At 48.1% G+C, this 26,480-nt stretch overlaps 1 protein-coding gene across 1 annotated transcript in view; it reads right to left on the bottom strand.

Moving 5' to 3' along the window:
* Positions 1–825: 825 nt before the first annotated feature.
* LOC122377429 (large neutral amino acids transporter small subunit 1-like) overlaps positions 826–26,480 on the bottom strand; it is a 37,929-nt gene continuing 12,274 nt past the window's right edge. Inside the window, exons 3-9 of the mRNA XM_043357454.1 lie at positions 11,157–11,304; positions 6,334–6,457; positions 5,656–5,856; positions 5,218–5,336; positions 4,749–4,867; positions 3,377–3,469; positions 826–2,975 (exon numbers count right to left, since the gene is read on the bottom strand). Coding sequence (XP_043213389.1) covers positions 2,872–2,975; positions 3,377–3,469; positions 4,749–4,867; positions 5,218–5,336; positions 5,656–5,856; positions 6,334–6,457; positions 11,157–11,304 — 908 coding nt within the window. The 3' untranslated portion in view covers positions 826–2,871. The remainder of the gene's footprint in view (positions 2,976–3,376; positions 3,470–4,748; positions 4,868–5,217; positions 5,337–5,655; positions 5,857–6,333; positions 6,458–11,156; positions 11,305–26,480) is intronic.

Raw genomic sequence — 26,480 nt, 5'->3', positions numbered from 1 at the left:
CTCGTCTGAACATTGTCGGATAGCGATTAGGGCTGCCAGTTAGCTATTACTCTCACTGCAAGATGTGAGCATGCTTCTGAACATGTCCGGAAAAAGCTTAAAGGGACCCTCCCACCTTCAAAAAAGTAAATGAATTGGCATGAAAGTGATGTCGCTCGGTTCAGAAAGAGCAAAAACGAATATCTACCAAATTTCATCGAAAAATATTCACCGGTTTTCAAGATATTAGACTTTTACTTTTGTTTACTTTTTGGGATCTCCGCTGTTCCTATAGCGACTTTATTTGAAAGTGCGGCATTTGTTGCGCGCAAAGCAGCATATACCACCGCGTGCTACAAAACGTTTTAGTCAAACATTTAAAAATCGTTAGATATCTGCGCTGACGTCACACATTCAGAGGGGTATACCTATGCATTAGCCCCTCTGAATCAAAATGCTGCAATTTTGAAATTCAATATTTCCGATTTAAGGCATTTCTTGATGTTGTGAGTGCCGAAACCGGTAATTGTGAGCCAGGGACCCCATTTTGGCTATCTCAACTCAAATCTAATGTTAAGGTGGGAGGGTCCCTTTAATAGCAAAAATAATTTGGGCAGGAGGCAAGATCATCATCATTAGAACTGTTTGAAGTTCGAATTGAAGGCGGGATGCACATCAACGAACCACATAAATGATAAAATCATCGTTAAGTAAAAAAGATGTTATGCAGCCGCTGCAGTTCAGCCAATTATTTCTTGCAGCGGCCGTGATGGGATTCCCTTTATTAGAAAGCATCTTAATAAAAAAGTACATTTTTTCACATGCCAGTAATAAATAAAACAAAGCTTGTAAATCAGTCAAATGAGACGCAAGCCACTCGTAAACCACGTATTTGTCTATGCTGATATAAAGTCAGCGCCCATACAGGAATTTTAGTGCGTTGTTTGCAGCATACCTACATATTATTTCGACAGCCATGTCGACTGAGCAGTTAATGTAGCTGGATTAGCAATTTCCATATATTATATCTGTGTTTCAGCACTAGCACTCAGTACCTTCACTTTGTCAAGATGAACATGTCCCTTTAAGGTGACTTTGCACACCGGGGTCAGCGCAGACGTTCTGCGACCGATACATAGATCTTGGTGGACACAGTCCAACCGTTGCCGAAATTCGGCAGTAGGTGGCGCCCACCCCGGGCTATATGAAACGGCCACGTCCAGTCCAGCCCGAACAAACGGGGCTCGACTGATGACGCAGCACATGACAGCTATAGCATGGGAAGGCAGCCACGAGGCTTCGATTGGTCCCTTGGGTGCAGAATATGACATAGATGTCATGCAGAGGTCCGTAAGCCTCACGAGTTTTCCACTTTGTTATGGAAACCGGGTCCTCTTACAAGTCCCTGTATAGGCTAGTGTCAGCAGCGTATATACATACAAGCACATCTAAGGTTAATACGCTCCCGTTGCAAGGCTGACTATCAGGACACGGTGAGTGTTCTGCACTGAGTCGCACGGATGGGCGATCCGGCGCCAGTAGCGCCAGCTGCACACCCGATAGATACTTCTCAATCAAATTCCACGGGGGAGCGAAACAGCAACGACACCCATCGGGCCAGGGGACCCAATACGCAAATGAATTTGGATCTTTCTGTTAGTTTTCGCATTACATATCTTATACAAATAGCATATTCCATTTTCAAGATTCCTAAAAAAGAAACAAAGATTTGAAAGCAGAAATCAGCCTTGTCACGAGTTTGCTGCGAGAAAAACTAAGCATTGTATATAATATAGTTACTTACAGAATGATGTTCCACTCCTCAGAAGGTATCAGTTGAATAAAACGCTAAGTTGCACCGTTCATCGCGCAATTAAGTGTGGCTATGGTGAGCATTGGGTCACAGGATTGAACTGTGAACTCGGCCCGTGCCATGCGGCACAGCCTACCTATTCAGGCAACTGATTGCCTGCGAAAAAAGTAACATAATTCTGTACCGAGTAAATATTTTCGAATTGATGTCAATTAAAGGTCAATTAAAGGCATTATTCACCATACTTCAAGTCGACACGTCACATATGAGAAGAACGTGGCATTACTTTCGTGCGCAAGAATACTGTTTAGAAACGGCTGAAGAAAATTACTTGACTTTTGGAAAGTGCAATAATTTTCTGACCTGCTGCAGACCTTTGCATCGACATGACTCTGCAGACCTTTGCAGAGTCATGTCGTGAACATGACTCAAGCATGAGAAACATTCAAGCGTTTCCAGAAGTTCCCCCATGTTGTTGCCTGTATGTGAGACGTCTTAAATCGCTCAAGTTGTGACCGTAATCAGAGCACACCAATTTTGTGCTAGATTTTAAAATTGAGTGAGCTGAATATGATTTTAACATGGGTTTAGAAAAGTAACTCTTCGGTTTGAATATGTTCAAGGCGGAAATCGTGCTGTTTGTTGGTTGATGACGACGTATTTCTAGTTTAAGCTTTCTATGTAAAAAAACAGCGCGCTCCATGGAGTAAAAAATCTGATAATAGGCATTCATGATCCTCTAGGTGAAGGTCACAGCCCACGGAAAGCAAATGGTAAAATGCGAATAGGACAAAACCCTATGTCGGTGCCGCTAAAACTGGGACTTCCCTAAGGTTGTAAGATAGATTGCTTAGAACCAGCTCACGATATGAACACATTAAGCAGAAGACTGGCACCACGCTGATGACCATTTGAACACAGGTTGAACACATCCAATGGCACTAAACATAGCGATCGTCCACGCTTTAATAGAACCGTTGCGCTGAAATAAGTTGTGGTCGTGCGCCTTGGCCATTCGATCGCCGGTATGAGATATGCGGACAGATGCGTCGGTTTCGTCGCGGCGCTCAGACGCTGACTCAGGTCGGCACCGGCTTCTCGTCCATGGGAAGCAGCGGCTCCGGCTTGTCCTCACGCTGCGGAGCGACCATCAGCAGCTTTTGCAAGGCTTTCGTTATCCGGTCTGTGGGCACAAATCATGGCATGAATGAGTGCCTCCCACCGTAGGTCATCTAAGTCGGAGATGGAGGAACGGGGCCACAACTTTGTTGCGTGAGAAAGAGAAAGAACCGGCTTTTTGGTAAATCGTGCAAAATTGCACCTCTGTTACTGTATATTACGGTGCAACATTCGATGCAACGGTCTATGCATTTTGTTGTCTCCAACAAGCCGTGTCATATGGTTTAAATGATGCTTTCAGGATGAAAATGCAGGCCTCAATTTATTTTGTACGGTGCCTTACTGGGAGGCAGACCAATGTTTTCAAAATTTTCGTCACCATGCTATCAAATAGCAAGTACCTAAATGTTATTCACGGTCAAAATGGACTATGATTCGAAATGTTGTTGCTGTTACTGAACTCACGGTCGGCTTGCAGGAGCCACTTGGGCTTGTTCGTCCACTTGACACCGACCAGGTAGACGGGAATGCCAGAGAGGGCGATCAGCGCACCCATTCCTGCAAAAAGGCCATGAAAACGTCACTGATCGCATGAGCAGCCAGCCTCAATGAGCGGAAAACAAAGGGTCATCATGCTGAGAGTGAAGTCTGGCAAATTTGGATGGGTATTTATTATTTTAAAACTTCTGGCATTAAGCGTTACAAAACTACAAACATTCAAATTCGGCATAAACGACGATGAAGGTAAATGCGTAGAAATAATTCATTGCTGATATACAAATCAAATGCAGCAATATATCTTGCGTCGTAGACGTTTACGCGACACCCACGCCCGGCCTCTGAGCCCGGAGCTGGACAGAAAATGAAGTTAAGGAGCGTTTATGGAAAAGGAAATTCGACATCCTGGCGCAACATATAGAAAGATAAGCTTTAAATTTTAAATATGATTACGGAGCGAGCGAAGCGAGCGTAGTCTTTCCTTAGATTAACGGAAATTTCTGAGTATGAGCGGCCGGCCGGCCGGCCGGCCGGCCGGCCGGCCGTGGTCACGCTTTTGCGAGGCTTATATCTCAGCAACCACTTGACCGATTTACACGCGGTAATTTTTGTAGGGTAGCTTCATTCCTTCTACCAAGTATTGGACTATTCCCGATTCATGTGGGTGACCCCTTATGCACGTGCCACGTGCAAAACGAAGAGGTGTCACTTTTGTAATTGTTGCAATATCTCGGTAACCACTTGGCCGATTGCGCTGAAAGTTGGCATGTAGGTAGGCACCCACTAGGCACTGCATATCCATGTGCCAGAGTTGGGGTGCTGCTGCACGTGCGCACGTGCAGGGGTCGTTTCCAGATCTCGGGAACGGCTGGACCGATTGCGCTCAAATTTGGTACATAGATAGGGACCGGTTAGTAGGGTGCCGTGCACAAGTCAGTTGGGACCCATTTTGCACGTGCGCACGTGCAGGGTACCGCTTCCAGATCTCGAGAACGGCTGGGCCGATTGTGCCCAAATTTGACACAGCGCTAGAGACCAGTTAGTAGGGTGCCGTGCACAAGTCAGTTGGAGGTACCCCCTCGCAATTTCGCACGTGCAAGGCCCACCCTCTCGCTCGCTCCGTTAGTCGCCCCAAAAGGCGTTATACTGGTATTTTATCATCCATGATTATTGATAATTTTGTTGTTTGTTTATTGGAGTTTGATAGCGCATCCCGGCGGGTCATTACCTATACACCCATTTATTGGTGAATATTTCAGTTTATCATTTTGTTATCACAAGAAAGTTATGCTTCAAGGCCTGTCACACAACATGACGCGTTCCCAGCGTGGGTACTGACCGGCGTTGAATGGCTGAACGATCAGCGGCACTGCCACCAGAAACACGCAGACGCAGAAGAACACGATCGGGATGATGATGTTGAACTTGATCGGACGAATAAGATCCGGTTTCTTGTATCTGTCAGGGAGGGTAGAAAAACGCTGCATTAAAACGGGATCTCAAGATTGAATGCAAAATTATCCTGTCACATTGAACGGTCTCAAAGCCACGAAAGAATGTAGAGTGTTGCAGCTGAAAATGGCAACACTTCATCCGAGATGCTTTCAGCTTCATCCCTGTTCATCAAAGAAAAGAATACCCTATATTTTATCACAGATTATGGTGCCAATGAGTTAAGAAATAATAGAGTCTTGATACACCCAAAACATAGCGATGCTGATGCGAGTTGTCAGCACTTGTAAACAGCCACCAATGGGTGTTTCCGGTCTCTAGCTAAGAGCTCTCCCGGGAACCGCTACCGCACCCACCTCCACCAGAGCTGGCCGGCCACGGCACCGCCCACCATCGACCACAGCACAAACGATACGTAGTCGATGAGCTGGAATACATTGTCGCCGAGCGCCACCATCACCAGAGATAGGCCGTACTGAGAACGGGTGCGGGACGCGCCGCGTCAGGACACAGGCGGGCGGCGAGGTAACAACACCGTGGACGTAACGCTATTGAAGCATTATTGTTCCGTGAAATGTAAAATACATGAAATGAAATGTAATATTAGGTAACCCTGCTTTACGATTCACGCAGTAACTTCTTTTCTTTTAGGCAAACATGGCGAACATGGATATTGGCTAACAAAACGGCACTAAAATGATTCAATGTGTTATGCATGGCTGAAGTATATAAGAATCAACAGCGAGACTTTCGACCAACTTGGCCTCTCCAAGGCCGTGTGTGGGGTCCCTCACCAGTGTCAGCAGCGCCGGAACGGGCGTGCCGCGCTCCGTGTGCACGAACGACAGCAGGGCGGGCAGCTGGCCCTCCTGGGCGCCCACAAAGAACAGCCTCGACGACGTGAAGATGATGCCGTTGACGCTGCCGAAGGTGGAGAGGGCCACGAAGACGGGCACGCACCAGGCCATCACGCCGAACGTCTTGTCGCCAAACGACTGAGGGTGGGGAAAGTGGAAGTTACAATCGGGACAGTGCCATGATCCCAGACATCGCAGCAGACTGCAACTTTATTTGGGCAGGGCTGAAGCTACAGGGTAATACACATGCCCTCATAAATGCTGCAATTAGATAATTCATTATTTAATTTGTGCCCTCAATGCGTCAAATGCAAGTCTGATTCATTTTCCCCGTTTGGTGAAGCTAGCTTTAGCAACAAATAATATATTTACGGTAAAAGTAGCTTGAGGTCACGACACAATGTTTATGCCCACGCAATATCTGAAGTTTGCGTTTCATGTTCCTGCGGAGCATAACTATCCTGCTACGTCATCTCGAGGTGTTTACTTCCCACTGAGTTTCTGGGACTCAGGCTCAAACCGAACTGTCAGTAGGTACTTAGCAGACAAGTACTATTCGAGCCATATTTTTTGGAGCATGTATTTCAGAGAGTGGATTCAGATGTACACACTCACCACTGCCACGGCTGGGGAGGCGAGCATTTCCTTCGGCGAGACCACGGAGAAGTAGGCTACGTTGGCGGCCACGTATACCAGCGTCACGATGGGCATGGCCATGCCGATGGCGCGAGGCAGGTTCCTGCCGGAAGTCGGCACCGACATGCCATCAGTACATGATTGACTAATAACCATCCCACCACAGCGCGTACTGGGTGGTGACAGGGCGGTACTTTATTCATGGGCTTATGTCTGATATCGACTGACATGCTATTATAATACAGGCGTAATCATGATGACAATGAACACGTGCCGCATTACTTCAGACTCCAGCTTTGGAAGTTGTAGATCTGAAGTAATTCCAGAGCCTGGCCGACAGGATGGCACCACGGTGGCATATACCAGGCGGGGTTAAATGGCGCGGTCGTCCGGCGATAACGGGAGCGGCAGCATAATAAGACCATTAACCCCCGGGACCGCTGCACGGAGCGTGCACCGCACAGTCTCCTCCCACTGCCGTTTGGAGGCCCGCCAGCGAGCGCTGGGCAGGCGAGTCACCACTGGCGGCGGGATCTGACAGACCGCGCCCCACACCCACCGCTCAGACGGCTGTGACGCAACGACAAGACTAATTGGGCGCCGCCCAGCATGTGTCGAGCACGTGGCGGCCAGTCGCCGGCGCACGCCTTCCCTGACCTGCCATTGGCAGATTCTCCGGCAAACTGGTGATTTCCGGTTTGTGTGCACTGCAGCACAACTGACGCCAGAAGCTAATTCAGGCTGAAGGCTGCATATCTCGCGGCATGGAGTGCGAGGGACGTAGGCACGCCGCACGGCTATAGGCGAGGATTAGGGATGAAATCAGATGATTTAGGGCAGGGGCCCGGATGCTACTTTCAAGACTGGGGGGGGGGGGCACACCATGATAGAGATCAACCTAGGGTACCCCCAAATCTAGTTTTCTCACGGGCTTTAGGCCATGCTTATTTTTCATCCCTTGGCTTTGCCTTTGTCAACAAAAAAAGAAAACATTTAGGTACCTACATACAAAAAAGTGCGGTATTCCGTCTCAAAAATGTGGGGGCACCACCCCCACGGCCCCAGAGGTGAGGGGCAACCTGCCCCCCGGTTCCCGCGCCTTTAGGTGATCCGTATGATTTAGGGATAGGAGCGTGATAAGAAAGCGTGAAAATCATTTCGAGGCTTTTTTGTTTTGCTGGTACGTAGCTCGTTTCTTCCATTTTCTGTATTCAAGGCCAACGTTAATTGCATCACTTGACGTCCGTTCCGACGTTCCCATCCTCAGGATGCTCAAAAGTCCTTCTCCTCCACACCTCAACCCTAAGATCTGGGCTGGACGTTCACCTTTATCCCATGCGGGTAGCTCCACCCAGGAGCAGGCTCGTAGCCGGGTGCAGTGGCTGTTGGCCTGTCCACGTGAAGGGCTGAGCCCCGACGGGTCACCAGGGTGCCCGCCCAGACCAATGTCTCCCCCTTATTCCCATCATCCTTCCGGCTGTGAAATCGTCTCCTTATACCGGAAGAGCGTAAAAAACTGGACGTTTCATCGTGAAATAACTACACATATAGGTCTGGATTTCGAAGACTCAAATGGCTATTTACACTGGGAAAGGTCACATAGATACTCATAGAAGTAGGTATGTAGGGGAGAGTGGGGCACATTCGTGCATGGGGCACATTCGTTTTCAGCAGTTTATGGGAACACGAGTGACTGCACGAGCTCAAGGTAAATTATGGAAATATGTCTATCATTGCCGCCCTTCGTTCACCGTAGAAGACAACACTGTACCTGCTGTCATGCTTGATAAAAACGCAAATTTGTAATATTCGTGAGCTTTCCAAACTTTTCTCATATCATCCATTTTCGTGATCCTGACTCGGAAATGTGGTTCAGCTTTTCAAAATTGGGGGTGAAGAAGCCCACTCTATTCACGGAACTGCTGCAAACTTGTTTGTTGAAAAAGTGTCATTTTTTCAAAAAGAAATTTTGAAATATATTACTAATAACGTTGTGGGGCAGGTTCGTGTACGCACTGCCTGGGGGCACATTCGTGCATATTTTTTTTTTAGTTTTTGCGATTTATGACTTTATCTGTAGTAGGTTTCTCTAATGACGCTCGCCTGACTCAGTCTCGACTGCTTGCGACGTCGTGACGAGCAATTCACGCGAACTTGGCGAGGTCAGGGAGGCCGGCAGTTGGCACATTCTTGTTGGCCAGCCCATTCTTTCTACATTTGTTGTGCAATGCATTCTTGTCGAAAGGAATCAAGTGAAATGACCACCTGCCAATTTCCTTTGGTAAATTTCTGGTAATGCCCGGTAATTTCTCGAATTTTGCCGGGTGAACGGAAGTGCCCCATCTCTTGAACGAATGTGCCCCATAGGTGGGGCAGTTTCGTGCAAATGTTCAGAGTTAATAAATGTCATTTTTTCTAATGGAAGCAATAATTTTATAGGATAACTTTTAAAGAGGAAAACTATCTGCAATAGTTCCTTTCCATACTACAATCAACAATTTTGCCATTGCACTAACCAAAGAACAGATATATGGGTTTATCCATTTTTTGCACGAATGTGCCCCACTCTCCCCTACGGCTCTCGCGAGATAAAGCGGTAGGTTTTGCACTTTAACATTTCCGTTTATATCTCAGAAACTAATCGATCTACGATGAAGCCATTTTACACGATCATGGCCGGCTTGTGAACCAACAAGTCGATCGCATCTTCAAGACTTAAAAGCTTAAGACGACGAGGATACCTATAGCCTGAAGTACACAAAATTTTCTAGGTGCAAAACCTACCGCTAAAACCCCCGAGACCTGTACATAGTTAGATACACGCTACAATGCAGTTTAGCGGTGACAGAGGTCAGAGCAGTCACATCACTAAACAAGAACGTTTAGTGATGCATGCAAATGATATTACATTTCATGTTACCACTTCCGCTCATAGCAAGGCGCATTAAAGACCATAGATCATTTGTTATGACTACAATGTGGTGGTCCCACTTGCCTGCTGTCATATATCTAAAACGGATGATTTAAGATGTTTAAATAGCAACTGGAGGCCTGGAAGCGCTGTGCAATGTCAATGCCGATGTCATGGAATGTTACACTAGATTATAACTAGATGACATTATTTTCACGTGATGCACGGAATCACATTCGGCGACATTATCGTATATCCGCTAAAGCTACAGATCAATGAGACCCGCATTAGCATGTTAATGCCTCGTCAGTCGTCACCATCGAGCCCGCCGTGTTGCTGCTCGGTGTCGCTGAATGGGGCCTCAGGCGGTCTCATTAGGTGGCGCCGCGCGGCCACCCAGACGGTCATCCCGTCTGCTCTGTGTCCGGGCGCAGGTATATCGGATGACACGGCCTGGCCAGCGGCCCCGTAAACACTGTGCCGGCGCCGCCAAGTGACACGCGGTGACACAATGAGGAGCGGTGGGTGCAGCGCACAGGGGAGTTGCACAATGTGTCAGCTTCTCTGCATCACACTGGCGACTGCATTTAATGTATATGTCTAGATATTTATCTAGTAAACGAATTACTTTTATCTGGTACATTATCGCATAAGAGCATGATAAGCTCATCGAGTAGTAAAGTAATCTTGATCTCATCATAGGTCTCAGCCGTATCTCTTACACCTAAAGCATTGCTAGTATAGTCGTTTAAATGCCAACTTACGGGACGTATAGGTGATCTCTATTGTTTCATCTACATAAACGAAGAAATAACAGTGATTATAAATAAAGAAATAGCAGCGAGTTAAACGTACAATATCTTCTTCTTCTTCTTTTTAGCCCAAGGCAGCAAATACAAAGATGATGCAGCTTGGTGCTGCCCGAAAGTCAAAATGTGCAACCTGTCTTTGTATTTTTCTTGGGTAACCAAAGGTATTCCCGCATGTTGCTCTACCTTTTTAGAAACGTTTGTTTTCTACCGAAGTCCTAGAAAGTGTCGTCCATTTTTGAACTTGAGTCCCAATTAAGGACGCATTATAGTTCCAATTTATTCGGTACTTCTCGCGCAGATTTCGACTTTGTTCAGTGAATATGTCGGCCGTGTTCGTGTCTCCTATCACATCTCCTATCACTGACCTATCACATCTCTCCTTCGACCTAACTTGAACCTCTCCGACCTAAGGAGGGCAGGACGTTGAACGAGCCTCGAAGTGTTTTACCGCATGTTTTACAATTAGACCAATACGACGGCTTAGGGAGCCGTCATGGCAGCGTCGAAAAGAGGTGATGCTTTTCGACTCCAAGCGGGCAGCTGCGCTGCTCTAGGGGGAACCCGTAAAGTCTACGGGAAGCCATCACATTCGTGTGAAGCCCAACGCATACACACAGCTGCGGCCATTCCACAGATTAGCTGGTCGCCCCTTTTCTGCGACGGATCCCCGGTCAAGTTACACGAGAATGCACCACTAACATGAGGCCTCAAAGCACTGCTCAAACCGGATCTCCATGAATAATTGCAATTCATATACTGATAGAAGAACAGGTGGCATGGCAAAACTGCAGCATTGCGATGTTAACCATGCCTTACAGAAGAGTGGGCTCTGTTGGGAGCGGTGTTTGGGCCCCGAACTGCCTGGCGAGTTTCACTCATTTCATTTTATGTGCCTGGCATAGTAAATGAATTCGATAAATGATAACTACTTACCTTCGTCATGTTTTGTAAGATTCAGGATAAAATAAGCTAGTTCAACGTTTATTTTATCGGCCGCCATCTCCATAAACAGCCGCCATGAAATGCTTACTGAAAGATGTTAATTACAGTTGATTTTCACCCGAGTCAGTGCTCCTCACCTGTATGGGTTTTGCAGTTCCTCGGTGACGAAGTTGAGAAAGTTCCAGCCAGCGTAGGCGAACAGGCCGGAGTAGAGAGCCAAAGCCGTGCCCCCGACCGTCACCTCGCCCTCAAAAGCCGTGGCCGGCTGCAGGTGTTCGCTGTGACCTAACGAACGACACAACACAACACAAGTCGTTAAAATGCCTGGTTAGTCATTTGCGATCAAGCAATCAATATTTATGGGTGAGGTCAACATTCTGTCAAAAAAAAGCCCAAGTCAATCAAGGAAGCGGTCCTGAGGGGCCTGATTACGACTCGCCTGCCACCACGTTTGACGTTTACAGCGAGCACTGCTCCGGATCAGAGTGGATCAGCGGTGTCCATGGAAGCACATTTGTTCCCGGTATTGTCTGACCGGAGTTTGTGTGTACTATATGTTTGTATGGTCGCACGGGGCTGTGTTGTGTCAGCCGCATGTGACTACCAATGGCCTGGTGCCTGCAGGGTAGTCGGTAACTCAAATCTAAAGTCTTTCAGAGTTAAATGAGCCTGATGAATGCCTTAAAACAGCTGACAATGATAATCATTAAAAGCAGGCACCAATGATGCAGATGTTTCTGAAAGATCCCAGCACCAGGACGCATCGGCAAATATTTTGATAGGGTTTGCTACTGCAGCTAGTCCAACGACTGTCTGAGGGGCACGGCCGGCTGGCTATCCCTCCACTATGGAACAGCTAGGTATAACTCTGGGAAGTATAAGCATAAACGTACCCCACTGAGTTCATATGCGCTGTCTCAGTTCAGCGCTGTGACTGGATCAGGTCACCTTGATCGTTCAGTAATCATCTCTGATCAGCCCAGGCTACTGTCAAACAGCTCCTCAAATCAAATCTCCCTCAGGGAATATGATGATTGATTTTGCTGAATTGATTGACTTAAACGAAGCGGCATGAGCAAGGGTGAAGGCCAGCTCAGCACTCTCAGCAGTCAAAAGGGCAGTTTAGGCGATCGAAAGACTATGCTAGTGAAAGTTTTACGAGGGGTAAATTGTTAACCTTATTAGTGGCAGGGGGGTTGTTTTCATCCACCCCTCAGGTTTTTCGGGAATATCTCCGAAACTGCTAAAGCTACGATGCTGAAATTTTCTGACTGTTCCTAAAACTAAATTGGGCACATTCCCTGAAAATTTCAAGTTCATAACTTTATCAGGGGCGGCTCCAGAGCACTGGGAATTGGGGGGTCCTATTCGTGAAGCGAGTCATTTGGGCGAAGATCACGATGCTGATGTATTATAACTGTATGCACCAGTTTTACGAGCAGTGAATGAAAGGTATCATGTGATAACATATACAAAGTTATTGTGCATCCTCTTTTGACACTTTTTGCTATAATAGGCGGATCCAGGCGTCCAAAAAGGGGGTTATGTTTTACCTCCCAACATAGGTGCTAATGGTGTCAATCGGAACTTGAATTTTCGGAATTCCGATTTTGTCCAATGTCCAATTCCGAATTCGGTTGGACAATGACAGCGGGCTTTGGACAACTTTGGACAATCGCTTGCTACACCTCAACATTTTTATAAAGTAATCGTGTTTAACATTGATTGGCTATTATAAAACTCAGCTTTCGATATGATTAACACTTTTGAGCTGGTAATCGTACATCAAAAGCAAATTAAATAACAGTGTTGAGTGTAAACTATTGCGTAGGTGTCGGACATCTTTGGACAAATGGCTGGTTTGGACATTTTTGGACGGACAGTCGACGTAAGTATTGGACATTGGACGGACATTGGACACACATTTTCTGAAATTGACACCACTAATAGGTGCCCTGACACCGCCTATGCATGACCAATACAATTGTAGTCGTTCTCTCATAAGAAAATTGTAACATAACAAGACCATTACCACCCTTTTTAGAAACAGTACCAACAAAAACCTTATTTACTATACTTTTTGTGTACCCCCAATCTCAATGATCTGTATCCGCCTATGATTTTTGAAAATGCATATTTTTAGGATCCATGTGAATTCCTGGTTCATTCTCTATCGATCGGCAAAAGTTGCGTTAAGATTGGTTCAGAAACCTGGCCGTGATAAACAGTCTAAAATGTATCTGCAATTTGCCCGTTTTTACCCCCCTCTAACCCCCTATTGACATTTTTTAATTTTTATTTTTTGGAAATGTAGATCACGTTGAGCGAAATCTAATGCCGTTTGAATTTTGAAAATCGGCCGTTAGCCCGGCACCGCCTGGGCTATTTCCGTACCCACGACAGCCTGGGGGGGGGTCGGATCCGACCCCCCCCCCCTGTTATCTCGAGAACCAATGGTCGTATCGAGCCCCGCGAGGCGGCGTTCGAAAGGTCTCTACGAGACCTTCTCAAAGCACTCTTAAGATTTTAAGATTGAGGTCAACTTTCGGGTCAAGGTCAGGTCAAAGGTCAAATTCAGGGGTTTTGCATGAATCGGCTTACGGACAGCGGAATCGATAGCTGCTGCTCGAAACTCACCAAAAATGACCTCAAAGGCCTAGTGAAGGTACCATGTGCGTATAGGGGTCATACTAAGTACAGGTCAAGGTCAGGTCAGGTCACGAAAGGTCACGGTTTTCACTTTCTGCTACATGGGCGTGCGACACATGTTTTATGGCTTATTTTTCATGCCGAATCCGATGGTAATGGTTATATGTGACCCCAAGTCACTGTGCTGGTGATAAGTGTGCATTGAAAGCATAAAAAATCGTTTATACTATACATAACAAAACGAGGGCTAAGAAAAAAGGTCAATTTTTCAACTTTTTATTTTTGACATAAAAATGCACTTTTCTAGACGAGCTTTGTCCCAGGAATCTAGTGGTGCCATTTGTTTTCACATGCGATGTTCAGAAGTGCCTCTAATTCACGAAAATGCTTATGACGTCACCATGCCCTATGCATGTTGGAGCTATTTTTTACAATTTGGGGGTCAAAAATCAAGATAGAAAGTTGAAATTTGGGGCATCTAATGTACTAATAGAGCTCTACAACATATATTCCGGTTTTTTGGAAATTCCCAAAATTTTGGATTTTATTAGCTGTTTTCCAAAAAATATAGTTTTTTGAATTTTTAGGGGTGAAAAACGCATTTTATGCAAAATCCGAGATAGCCATTTTAAAGAACTCGTTGAGCTGCGTCTTTTGATGTCCTTAATTTGCAATTTGCTTCAAACCCTGATTTTTGGCGATTTTTTAAACATTTACCACTTTTTGACTAAAAACGCCATGTAGTTACATCACTAAAATCGATATATCTCAAAAATTTTTGGAATTTTTTTCTTAAAAATTGCACAGGAGACGTCAAATTGATGGGGGAGAAGGTATGCCAAGTTTCAAGTAGATAGCGAAAGTGGTTCATGAGTTATTCAAGAAAAACGGAGGGGGGGGTCGGATCCGACCCCCCCCCAGGCGGTCGCGGGTTAGATCTCGAGATATCAGGGGGGGGGGTCGTAAACAGCCCCCCCCCCCTGCCACTAATAGGGGCATCCAGGAGCCTGCCACTAATAGGGTTAAACAGTGCACAGCATAAGTATTATGTAGGTATTTATTTTCCTGGACTTACAAATAAGAATTCGGAATTTCGGATGGTGATTCACACCGAAAAATCGTAACACCGCATGTTATACAATTAGACCAATACGCCGGAAGGTCGCAACCAGGGCGTGGGCGGTCTCCGCGCCGGTCACCGGGCACTGACCACAGGTCAACGAGCATTAACAACCACAGGCCCCCAGACACTAACCACAGGTCCGCGAGCATTACCCCGCGACCCGATGGGGGCAAAGGCCCCCCCCCCCTGAGGCTTTTGCCGATAACTCACAAACGACCGCAAATGTTGACTCGCCGTTTTCAGTACCTCTCCGAACATCAATTTTGCGCAAGTCCTCCTATGGTCATCTCAGGTCATGAGCTCAGGTCATGAGGCCATGACTGTTAATGTCAAAGTGAGGTCGTGTTCGGTCATTTTTGGTCGGAAAAGAAAAAACTTGCGGAAAATCAGAATCAACCTAGTGACTCAAAAATTCAACCTAGGTATAGGTTGAATTTTTGTATTTTTTATGTATTTGTAATTTTTGTAATTTATGTATACATACAAAACCATGGCAAACAAAATTGATATCCTTAGTTTCTAAAATAAAAAACTCAAGATCTTGAGGTTTTCAAGCTCAAAATTTAGATTTTTTATAAATGTTTTGGTAATTTGAAGAAATTTTAAGCATACCGGATTACATATCAGAGATCAGCTTACTGCTTTCATCCCAGAGATAGGTTTAGCCATTTGAAAGACTTGAAAATATAGGGACTAGTATGATGACGTCACATTGTTTTCAGCATTTGTACTTAAAATTAGTTTAGAGCCGTATCTATGACACTAATCCATCTTTTGCCGACTAAATACGACTGTTGATGCCTTTTTTACATGATAAGTCACTTTTTGCAATAAAATGTTTGCCAATGTAACTCGGTACAATTTGACCTTTTTGACCTTCCTGTGACGTCATATGGCAAACAAAATTGGCCAATGAGGTTTATGTGGCTTCATATGAATGTCATACTTTAATAACGACTCGAAAATTAATAATCCAGCATGACGTTTCGTACGTAACACGCATTTACGTTTTTTTTATTGGTCGAGGCTGACCACCTTTGTGAGATGATAGGTCATCATCCATTCAGTTGACTGTCCACCTGTTAGATCCAAGATATGCATCATATTCAGACCCATTTTAGAAGCCTAGATTTCTCTTTTTAGAACCGACTGCTCATCATTATAGAAAATTGGACAGATTTAACCTTATTTGATCTCCCTGTGACGTCACGGATCAAATATTGAAGCAATCGATACTGTATCTGGTGCATCTTGACAAGCCCTTTTGAATGCTGTTTGAATTTTCCCGATCCGACTATTAGTTCCAGAGATACGACTGGGGCCCTTTGGCACCCCCCCCCCCCCGCCCTCCCCCGACAGGACCTGAAACCTGCCAGACCTCAACGGGGCGCGGTTTAACGACCACAGGTTGAGGTCACCGGGCATTAAAGGTAGTGTGCCAGCTTTCCTGGACCGTATGGAGTTAATGGCCCAGATAAGGAGAACCGGATTTTTAGAACTTATCCATACCTTCAAAACTCATGGAAACGTCTTAAATTCTTCAAATTTTGAGTACCCCAGTGCGAAATTCGCCCCGACGGGTTGTCGGTCGTACCCCAACCACATTTCACACCACTATGAACAATAACTGCACACACTGAAATCGCTATTACTGATATGCTCATCCAATCAAGTTTCGATAAACCCGTTCATCATCATCTCCTGCGGTTTCGAACACGCCTGTTAGGTGGTGCGGTAGACCGCGCCCAAAGCCAGGGCCCCGGTAACGTGAGGTAGCCGAGTCGGGGCAGCGTGCGTTGACCCAAGCCGGGGCCGCGCGTCCTCCCGGTGTCATGTGATAGCCCGGGGCTGCCCGCGGGGATGCGGTAGACCGCGCCCAAAGCTGCGGCCCCGGCTTGGGTCAGCGCACGCTGCCCCAACTCGGCTACCTCACGTTACCGGGGCCCTGGCTTTGGGCGCGGCTTCTGCTCATACTTTGTGGTGCGGTGGTGGTGCGTCGGGCCGCGCGCTCTGACTTCGGCCAAGAAAAATGTGTCAGCTGATCATTGTCATTTCTGCCACTTGCGTGTGGTGAAATGGGGTCTTAACTTAAGAGACGGCTTTTTCATATCAATTATTTTACATAAAATCATATTTCAAACCATAAATAATGTTCGACAGCCAAATAAAAGAAACAATACTAATACAGGCTTACAGTTTAAGGCTCGACATTGTGTTGTCTACGATTAGACAGCTGATAACTCATTCCCGTACGTCGTAACTCTATACAGGGTGTTGCAGATAAATTGGGACTAAGTTCATGACCTTACAAAAAATTTGGTATGCGGAGGAACATCATGGAAATTTGACACAATATAATTTCAACAATTGTTTTTCATTTGATATTGAAATTTTAATCCTAACATATCGCGCAGTCATGGAGCAGCGTCGGAGGGAAACGATTGGTGAGTTAGTTCGCGCCGGACAGAGCGCGAAGGACAAAATAAGTTTAACTGGGTACCCAAAGTCTACCGTGTACCGAACTATCCCGACTGTAGGAGCTGGAGGGGATGTCGCTCGACGTTCTCACACACCTCGCAGTGACCGAAAACGGACACCAACATTCCTGAGCGGCTTGAAACGCTCGATACAGGCCAAACCGAGGACCTCGATGAACAAGCTTGCGCGTGCCCGTCACGTGAGCAAGAGCACCATCAGCAGAGCCGTGAGAGAGGACCTCGGGATGAAGTCGTTTACCAGAAAACGACGAAGCCTCCTGACCGAACCAGCAAGAGCGATACGAAGGGAGAGGGCACCGAAGGTCCTCAATCTCCTCAAGCACCTCGGGAGTGACGTCAGAGTATTTGTCGATGAGAAAAAGTTCATCGTAGAAGAGGTCGCCAACCGCAGGAACTCGCGGGCTATCGCCTACAGCCCTGATAAAGTGGCTCCCGTGATGAAAGGCAAAAATACGGCATCAGTAATGGTGTTCGGGGCCGTCGCAAGTGATGGCCGCATAATGCCGCCCAATTGCATGCCTGCTGGTGTGATGATCGACACTGACGCGTATTTGACCATCCTGAAGGAGTCTCTCATCCCCTGGATGATGAAATACTATGACTTGAGCAAAGTCATGCTGGTGCAAGACTCCGTCCCAGCACATGCTTCCCAGAGGGTGCAAGATTTCCTGAGCCAGAGGATCCCCCTATATGTACCCAAGGACATATGGCCCTCCAACTCGCCTGACTTGAATCCATGCGACTTTTGGATGTGGGGCGTGGTAGAACAAAAGGCCAACTCGACCACTCCTGCCAACGTTTCTGACCTGAAGAAGGCCATCAGGAAGGCAGTCAGCACCATTGACCAGGACGAGGCCCGGCGCGCGTGCTCCGTTTTCCGGCGCCGTCTCGAGAGGGTGCGGGACGCCGACGGCGGTCACATCGAGTGACAAGGCTGTTCGTACATGACACAACACACGTGCGAAGTTTCAACTTTCTGTGTTTTCATTCACCGTATTAATAGCATGTTGAAATTAGGTCTGAAAATTCCCAATTTACCTGCAACACCCTGTAATGACCTTTGCTTATTGTCACATGTGCGCCGCATTCGCGATTGTTGCCGACGCCTGTTTACAGCTCAGCCCACTACAGTTGTTATACATATCGAAAAACCGATAAACTTTTAGGCGAAAAAGGCACTATTCCAGGCCCATTTTTGATTTTCTTTGCGATATTAGGTAAAAACAGAAGCTTCTTATCCTAGGAAAAATAAAATGGGAAATCTTTCAAAGGTGGCACACTACCTTTAACGACCATCGGGGTCACCGGGCGGGAGTGACCAACGACAGGGACGACCTGTTTCATCGACCTGTCTCATAGTACACTCACCTACTAAGTGATGTTCGCCCCCCGACGGCCCAGCGTTTGACTGGAGCGGTAGACTGCGCCGCCTCACACCCAGGTTCAGCGGTACAGTATATCCCTCTGGCCTCACGCTCGGCACAGACGCGTTGGGCTGGGTCAGGGACGCGCCGCGCTGCGCTGGCCGCCTTACCACTCATTATACGGAGCGAGCGAAGCGAGCGAAGTCTTACGTAGAATAACGGACATTTCTGAGTATGAGCGGCCGGCCGGCCGTGGTCACGCTTTTGCGATGCTTATATCTCAGCAACCACTTGACCGATTTACATGCGGTAATTTTTGTAGGGTAGTTTCATTCCTTCTACCAAGTATTGGACTATTTCCGATGCTTGTGGGTGACCCATTATGCACGTGGCACGTGCAAAACGAAGAGGTGTCAGTTTTGTAACTATTGCAATATCTCGGTAACTACTTGGCCGATTGCGCTGAAACTTGGCATGTAGGTAGGCACCCACTAGGCAATGCATATCCATTATCCATGTGCCAGAGTTGGGGTGCTGCTGCACGTGCGCACGTGCAGGGGTCGATTCCAGATCTCGAGAACGGCTGGACCGATTGCGCTCAAATTTGGTACGCGGTTAGGGACCGGTTAGCAGGGTGCCGTGCAAAAGTCAGTTGGGGCTCATTTTGCACGTCCGCACGTGCAGGGTGCCGCTTCCAGATCTCGAGAACGGCTGGGCCGATTGTGCTCAAATTTGGCACATCGCTAGAGACCGGTTAGTGGGGTGCTGTGCACAAGTCAGTTGGAGATACCCCTCGCGATTTCGCACGTGCAAGGCCCACCCTCTCGCTCGCTCCGTTAGTCGCCCCAAAAGGCGTTATGCTGGTTTTATTTTTATAGGTGGAATGCGTTGGCGGTTGAACCAGCACGGCTCGTTGGAAAGTCATTTCATCCACCAAAGAAACGAAACATACCGTTCGAAAGCTGACGGTGAGCTGATTCCAAAACAGTATTTTATATAGAAATCGTTCGATGGCCTTTTTAAGAAATTGCGTTTTTGTAAAATCGTAAAAATCTTTTATTCAACGGGCTGTCCAGGACAGTCATTAAATCATAGTCATGTTTTTTCCGATTACCAGTGAAAGCTGAATGCCAAAATAACAATATGTAGCGAAAAAAGTATTCTGAAATATTGAGATGTGTCTCTCACAGCCGGCAACAAGGCGCAATTACACAACTCAGTGTCACGACGGATCAAAGTAAGCCACACAAAGGCGTCAAATGACCCTTATCGACGCGCAGACCCGGCGCTCTCAGCTGTCTGACGGGCCACAGAAGAGACTTTCGGCTGTCGCCCTACTAAACAGACTTCATTTTTGTTAGTTTAACAATTCAAGTCGGTACCTAAGCTGTTCAGGATACCTGAGAGGAAGATTCATTGCTCTGTCATTTTCACATCATGTATGAATTTGCATTTGTTTTTGTCTACTTTGCTCAACTCAGCTAAGCATTATGCCCATACAAGAAGAGTTGGCCGCGCTGAGCTGTCAGAGGCTGTATCGGCTTCAACTGGTCAGGAGTGGGGGTAGCGCCCGGTGGGGCGGGGTAACCTTCGACCGGTCGCAGGGCCAAACAGTTGTCACTGGTACAACCTCTGACAGTGAAACCCCGCTAACTTTCCCCGCGCGGGCATTGAGCGCAGCGGGACGGAGCAAAACCTGTATAAGAAAATGTAAGTGAAAGCATGTTGTAGGTCAATCTAGCAGAAGAATGAACTTTCTTCACCGGCATCCTGAAAAACTTTGATAGTGATATGGAATTGGATCGTTAAACAAACAAATATGACACTTTAGACCTGTCCAAAAAAAACTAACTTTTCGATGGACAAGCTCCCCTGGTGTTTTCCCATTGCTAGATGGCCCAATAGCTAGCACACCGAATTTCAGCCCTCTAGCTAAACCCTCGACCCTAGCGCAAGAGCGTCAAAGTTTTCCGGTGCGAAGTACACAGAGAAGGTCATTCTCCGGTGTGAGTCCTGCAGTTGTCGTGTCAGCAGCACTACGCATAAATGTAAAATAATGTGTGGTGAGATCCGTGTCATGGTCTGCGCCCCTCCCCCCCCCCCCCCCCCACCTATATCCCCGCGCCGCCCCTGTGCCGCCTTCGCCATATTACCGGAGGGGTTGGGTCACGTGACCACGCTGACCTGGGAGCCGCGACCGGTCGGCGCGGTCACTTGTCCCCCGGTCACCGACCGCACCGCAGCGCTTTGTCCACCGACTCTACTGCACCGCTACCAGCTACGTAACTGAGGTTAGTGTGTTTGTTTAATGTTGCCCCGTCAGCATAAAATATGCACCAAAAACGATAAAAGCACTTATTTGTTTTGTCGCATGAATAGTGGACATTTTCAGTCGTTTCATTTCCACATCTCACTTTTAAATATGGGCTGCTTTCTGTTTTGTGCTATGCTGGGTTCTCATGAAAATCTTCACACAAAACAGCTGCAGTAACCCAGCAGCTAATATAGATAATTTAATTGATGGTCGCTTTCAAATTAAATCGTGCTCATTTTTGGTAGATACATTTCGGATTCATTTGTATACCGGTAATAGAAATGGACCCATCTTATTTCTCTCGCTTTCAGACTGTTCCTGGCCACTCGTTCGTACCATGCCGACCACTCGAGGCGGCAGAGAAACTGGGTTTACCAGCCCGAGGAGATCGGGGAAGGCTCATCCAGCACGCCGATCCCGAAGCAGAGCCAGCATATGGCTCGTGGGTAAAACCATTGAGGCGTTTCGCCCTACCCAGCTGCCTACCAGGAGAGAATGTCTACAACGGCTCTTCTACCTGGAGGAAATCGAGGTAGGCGTCGTCAGCATCAGGAGGCTGGCGTCCAAGGTCGCCGATGAAGCGCTGGCTCTGTACGCTGCTGCAACGCTTACAACTGTCCGCCCCGACAAAGCTACAGACGTCATCATAAAGCTGCACAACCAGTGGGCCGGGCTGAAGAAGAGCAGGAACCGGGATTCTGCGATTGAGAGGAAGAAGAGGCGGCAATTCGAGACATTCATCAACAAACTGTGTGACCTGACAACCGAAACCGCCGTGCGGGACATTCAGCAGGATCGGCTCAGGGATAAAGCGGATAAACAAATGGACCTGAAATTTCTGCGAGACCAACGCAAGGATCGTAAGATGCACCTGGCTTGCGAAGACACCAGCTACAAAGCAAGGGTCATCCGGAAGCGGAAGCGAGAAGCTCCAGCAGTAGCACCGCAGCTGTCCAAAAGTGCAGCTGACGCAGCCGACACCACGGACGCAGGACTGGCACAAGACGAGGGCGCGGCAGAAGAGGATGTGGAAGACGATGCTGACTACGTCGCCCCCGTAGGTCGGCCGTCGCGATGCAGCAGTGTCACGCTGCATCTCCCCAAGAGAGTCGCGGACGCCGCAGTGTCCAGTGCACTAGACCGGAACAAGGTCACTGATGGCGCTGCAACGTATCTGCTGGCGGCTGCCATTCAGTCCGGTGGAGGTGACCTGCAACAGTTCCGGCTCAGTCGATCAACGGTGCGGCGCCAGCGATCTGCCAACCGTAACCAGCAGGCTAAACGAATTAAAGAAGACTTCTCACCGCCTGTTGACTCCACCATACATTGGGACGGTAAGCTGTTAGAAGATAAAGATGGTAAGGGCGAACGGCTGGCCGTCATGGTGTCAGGCAACACATCTCAGTGCAACCAAGGCAAGATTCTATCGGCGCGCAAGATCAGCGATGGAACCGGTGAATCGCAAGCATCCGAGGCCCTGCAGTGCATCCAGGACTGGAAGTTGAAAGACAGTGTGCGCGCTATGTCGTTTGATACGACCGCATCTAACACTGGCTGGGAAAAGGGAGCAGCGATCAGGCTGGAGGCCAAGCTATCCAAGAAGCTGCTGTACACGTCCTGTCGACACCATATTCAAGAGCTGTCCGCTAAGGCTGTGTGGGTATTACTGTTCGGCAAGGACCAAACGCCTGAAACAAAGCTGTTCAAAGTGTTTAAAAATGTCTGGTCGAAGCTGAACAAAACGCAGTATGAGACCCTGCAACTAGAGGAAGACGATTTGAAGCAACAAGCGACAAAGGTGCTGACAGTGCTGGCCTGCATCCGTGGGAAGAAGCAGTTGCGTGCGGACTACGAAGAGTCTGCGTCCCTTGCAGTTATAGCTCTGGGCGGTGACTCGACAGAGGCAAACGGCGCTGCATCTGTGCGCTTCAAGAAACCGGGTGCCTGCCACAAGGCGCGCTGGATGGCCCACGTCATCTACGGCATCAAGATGTTCTTGTTCCGACATCAGCTACTGGAGCTGGGCATCATCTCCAAGGACATGCACGACAAGCTGCGGCGGTTCGCTGTGTTTGTCTGCCTCTTTTACGTCAAAGAGTGGCTCACCTGCACAACAGCTGCGGATGCCGCTGTCAGCGACCTCAGCAGGTACCAGGACCTCAACGTTCTCCGCAGGGTGGACCCTAGGGTAGCGGAGGCGGCAATGGAGGTGTACGGTCGCCACACCTGGTACCTCACGCAGGAGCTGGTTACCTTGGCGCTGGTCAGCTCCCTGGTGGATCCTCCAACGAAACGGCGGATGGCAGACGTCATACACGAGTATGCGACGGAGCAGGCAACCGCAACCAGAATGGGCAAGCCCGATCTCCCGACTCTGCCCACCGAGGCCGGCCAAGTGAAGGCACTGGAACTGGATGACTTCATCGGACCAGAATCCCGCACAGTGTTCGGAGTCCTCGGCATCAGCGCGGGATTTCTGCGAAAGCCGCTGCCGTGGGACGGTGATCCGGGCTTTGATCGCCTGGCGACATTCGTCCTGCACCTGCGGGTCACAAACGACACTGCGGAGCGCGGAGTAAAGCTCATTAGTGACTTCATCGGCCACATCACGACCTCCGACTTCGAGCTGCAGGAGCTGCTACAGGTTGTGGAGGCGCACCGTCAGCGGTACCCAGACTACAGCAAAGCCACCTTGTCAGCCGCCGTCTGAGGCCATGAGACTGTGATTCTGTGACTGATCAGTGCTGTGCGTCTTTCATTGGCTGTGATGTGACAGAAAAGATGTGATTTAGGTTGTTTATCGTCTGTTGAGAAATGCATTTGTTTTATCGTTTCATCAACATATGTCTTTCGTACCAAATACGAGCAGCAGTGGAAACCAGACGCTGTGTTTTGGTTACCTTATATCTAAAGTAGGATAAAGCTGCCTACCTCGGAAAAGTGACATAATGATTTGCCAGTTGTTACTTGTTTCGTGTTTGTCGTTTTGTTTTGTGTCATTACCATTCCTAGGTAATGTATTATTCAATACAAATCAGACGGGTTAGACCACCTGTGCCGAGTTTACGAGCGAAGATGTGTCGATGTGTCAGACAATGACACGGATCTCACCACACATTATTTTACATTTATGCGTAGTGCTGCTGACACGACAACTGCAGGACTCACACCGGAGAATGACCTTCTCTGTGTACTTCGCACCGGAAAACTTTGACGCTCTTGCGCTAGGGTCGTGGGTTTAGCTAGAGGGCTGAAATTCGGTGTGCTAGCTATTGGGCCATCTAGCAATGGGAAAACACCAGGGGAGCTTGTCCATCGAAAAGTTGGTTTTTTTTGGACAGGTCTAATGACACTTGTTTAGTAGGACGATACTCAAACGTATTCTCAAAAATCCTCCGTGGTGGTCCGTTGGCGAACCCTACCTGTGGCCTTGACACAATGGTCGAAATATCTGGCCGTTGACATTGGTCTAGAGAGAGTGAGGGAAACGGTCACGAACAGCTCCTTGGTTCTGTCAGATGCTGGGATTCGCTGACCACCGGCGCCACGCAACCACTGCACTCAGCTGTTTTCTCCGAAGCGCCAGTGAACGACCTCGCGACCTTCTTTCTCCCCTGCCCGTAGCCAAGCTGTGGCTGAACAAATCCGTCAGCGCTTGAAAGAACTGTGCGGCAATGGAAAACAACCCCTATCCTGCTAAAAACAGAGTGAGAAAAGCAACAAACCCAAAGTCTGCTCTCACTTCTGTGTTGGCCCGTCTCTTGTGTCCTGATTATTTATTTATTTGCTTATAAAACGCATCAATCATACATCATCACGAGACCCACCACACCACCGCCAGCAGCCACTCGCCCACAAACAAGTGCAGCTTTGTAGGATAACTATGTAAACTTTATAGGTAATATAGACTATAAAAACTTTATTTATATTGTCCGCGTGTAAACTTCGGCCCTCGGGACCCTGCTGGTGGTTCAAGTCCCTAACTACAGGCACGCGGTTATGCCCAGGGGCTCCGTATCTCACTCACTACTGGACTCTGTGTGGGTTCCCTCACTTCGAACCGGTCACATGACTTACCTCGCCCGAGGCTTGGTCAAGTGACCCAAGCGCAGACTGGGCGCTGCGGTGCCATGAGGTCGCGACCTATCGACACTGCAGCCGGCCGGGCCAGGTCAGCCCGCGGATCCGTGGCTCTGTGGTATGGCGTCGGGCTGGTCTTTGCATTGTCGTGTGTTCGGATCGCGCGGGAGTCGTTGCTTTTCTACAGAAAGGAGATCTGTGCTATTGTAACTTGACAGCTGGTTGGTTAATAGCTTCATGATTAAAGTTGCGTGCCTTACCTGTTAATGCGTTGCATTTATTTTAATTATCAAGAATAGAAAATCATACCTATTGCAGCGACTTGCATACCTACTTAGATCCCAGATATTTACAACTGCATAGACATGTCATTTCCTAAATAATACGTAAATGGTGTCAAAGGTGCCGCCAACATCTCTGCTCGTTGCACCAATGCAATAACAAGGACCATTTTCACTTAAGCCTGCATTTGTAAACTGTAGGCCAAGGCCCTACCTACCTGTCACACATAATCTGGCACCCCTGACCCCACGGCCGTTAGTTATATCCTTGGCTCTCGGATCTGGCTCCGCCTGTGTTTACAGTGTGGAGTCCTTCACCACGTGTCGGTCACGTGACTGACCTAGCCCGAGCCCCGGCTGTCTGACCAGAGTGCGGGCCGCGTGCCGACTGATCGTTTCGCCCACAATTGATACACCTTCGCGGCTTCCGACAAACTTATCTACTTTCAAATTGGGAGTCTGTGCCTTGGTCTGTGCGTATTCCGTGGCGTAGCAGCAGGGTGCTGGACTATGGATTGGAGGGTTGTGTGTTTGGGCCACGCTGGGGTGATTTCTTTTGTTAGGAACTTGTTTTTCCTAGCGCGGCATTAAATTAATTCTTGGCCTCCTCGGGACGAAGTCATCATGCTCCTCACGTTTCCCTTTCCAGACGGCGGTCACCCCACCACACGACCGGTGCAGGTGACGGAAACTCCTCATTCGATTACACCATTTCCGGGGTGACCGTTTGAGCGGCAGGACGGGATGTCCTATCGGGACGTTCCCATCCCACTATCGGTACGGTCTCTGCCGCTCGGCACACCCTCGTAGGCCCGCGCAGCCCAGCGTTTTACGCCCGTGGAGGTGCATCGAAGTCAGGCGAGACGATCAGTCAGCACGCGGCCCGCATTTCTGTCACCCGGCCAAGCCTCGGGCTAGGTCAGTCACGTGACCGACCGACCGACCGGTGGTAAATGACTTAACACTGTAAACACAAGGCGGAGCCAGGTCCGGGGCCCACGACCTATAACTAACGGCTGTGGGATGACAGCGTAGGTATCAATTACAGTTTTCAATTGCAGGTCAAAGCCTGTGTAAATGGTGGAACGTGCGGAGGTGTTGGCGGCATGCCTTGACACCACTCAACATCCTTGATGACATCTCTATGCAGAC

This window comes from Amphibalanus amphitrite, unplaced genomic scaffold (genome assembly GCF_019059575.1).
Source record: "Amphibalanus amphitrite isolate SeventyFive unplaced genomic scaffold, NRLGWU_Aamphi_draft 000044F_arrow, whole genome shotgun sequence".
Classification (NCBI taxonomy): domain Eukaryota; kingdom Metazoa; phylum Arthropoda; class Thecostraca; order Balanomorpha; family Balanidae; genus Amphibalanus; species Amphibalanus amphitrite.
The sequence above is the reverse complement of the archived record's forward strand: the minus strand, read 5'-3'. Positions and strand labels throughout refer to the sequence as shown.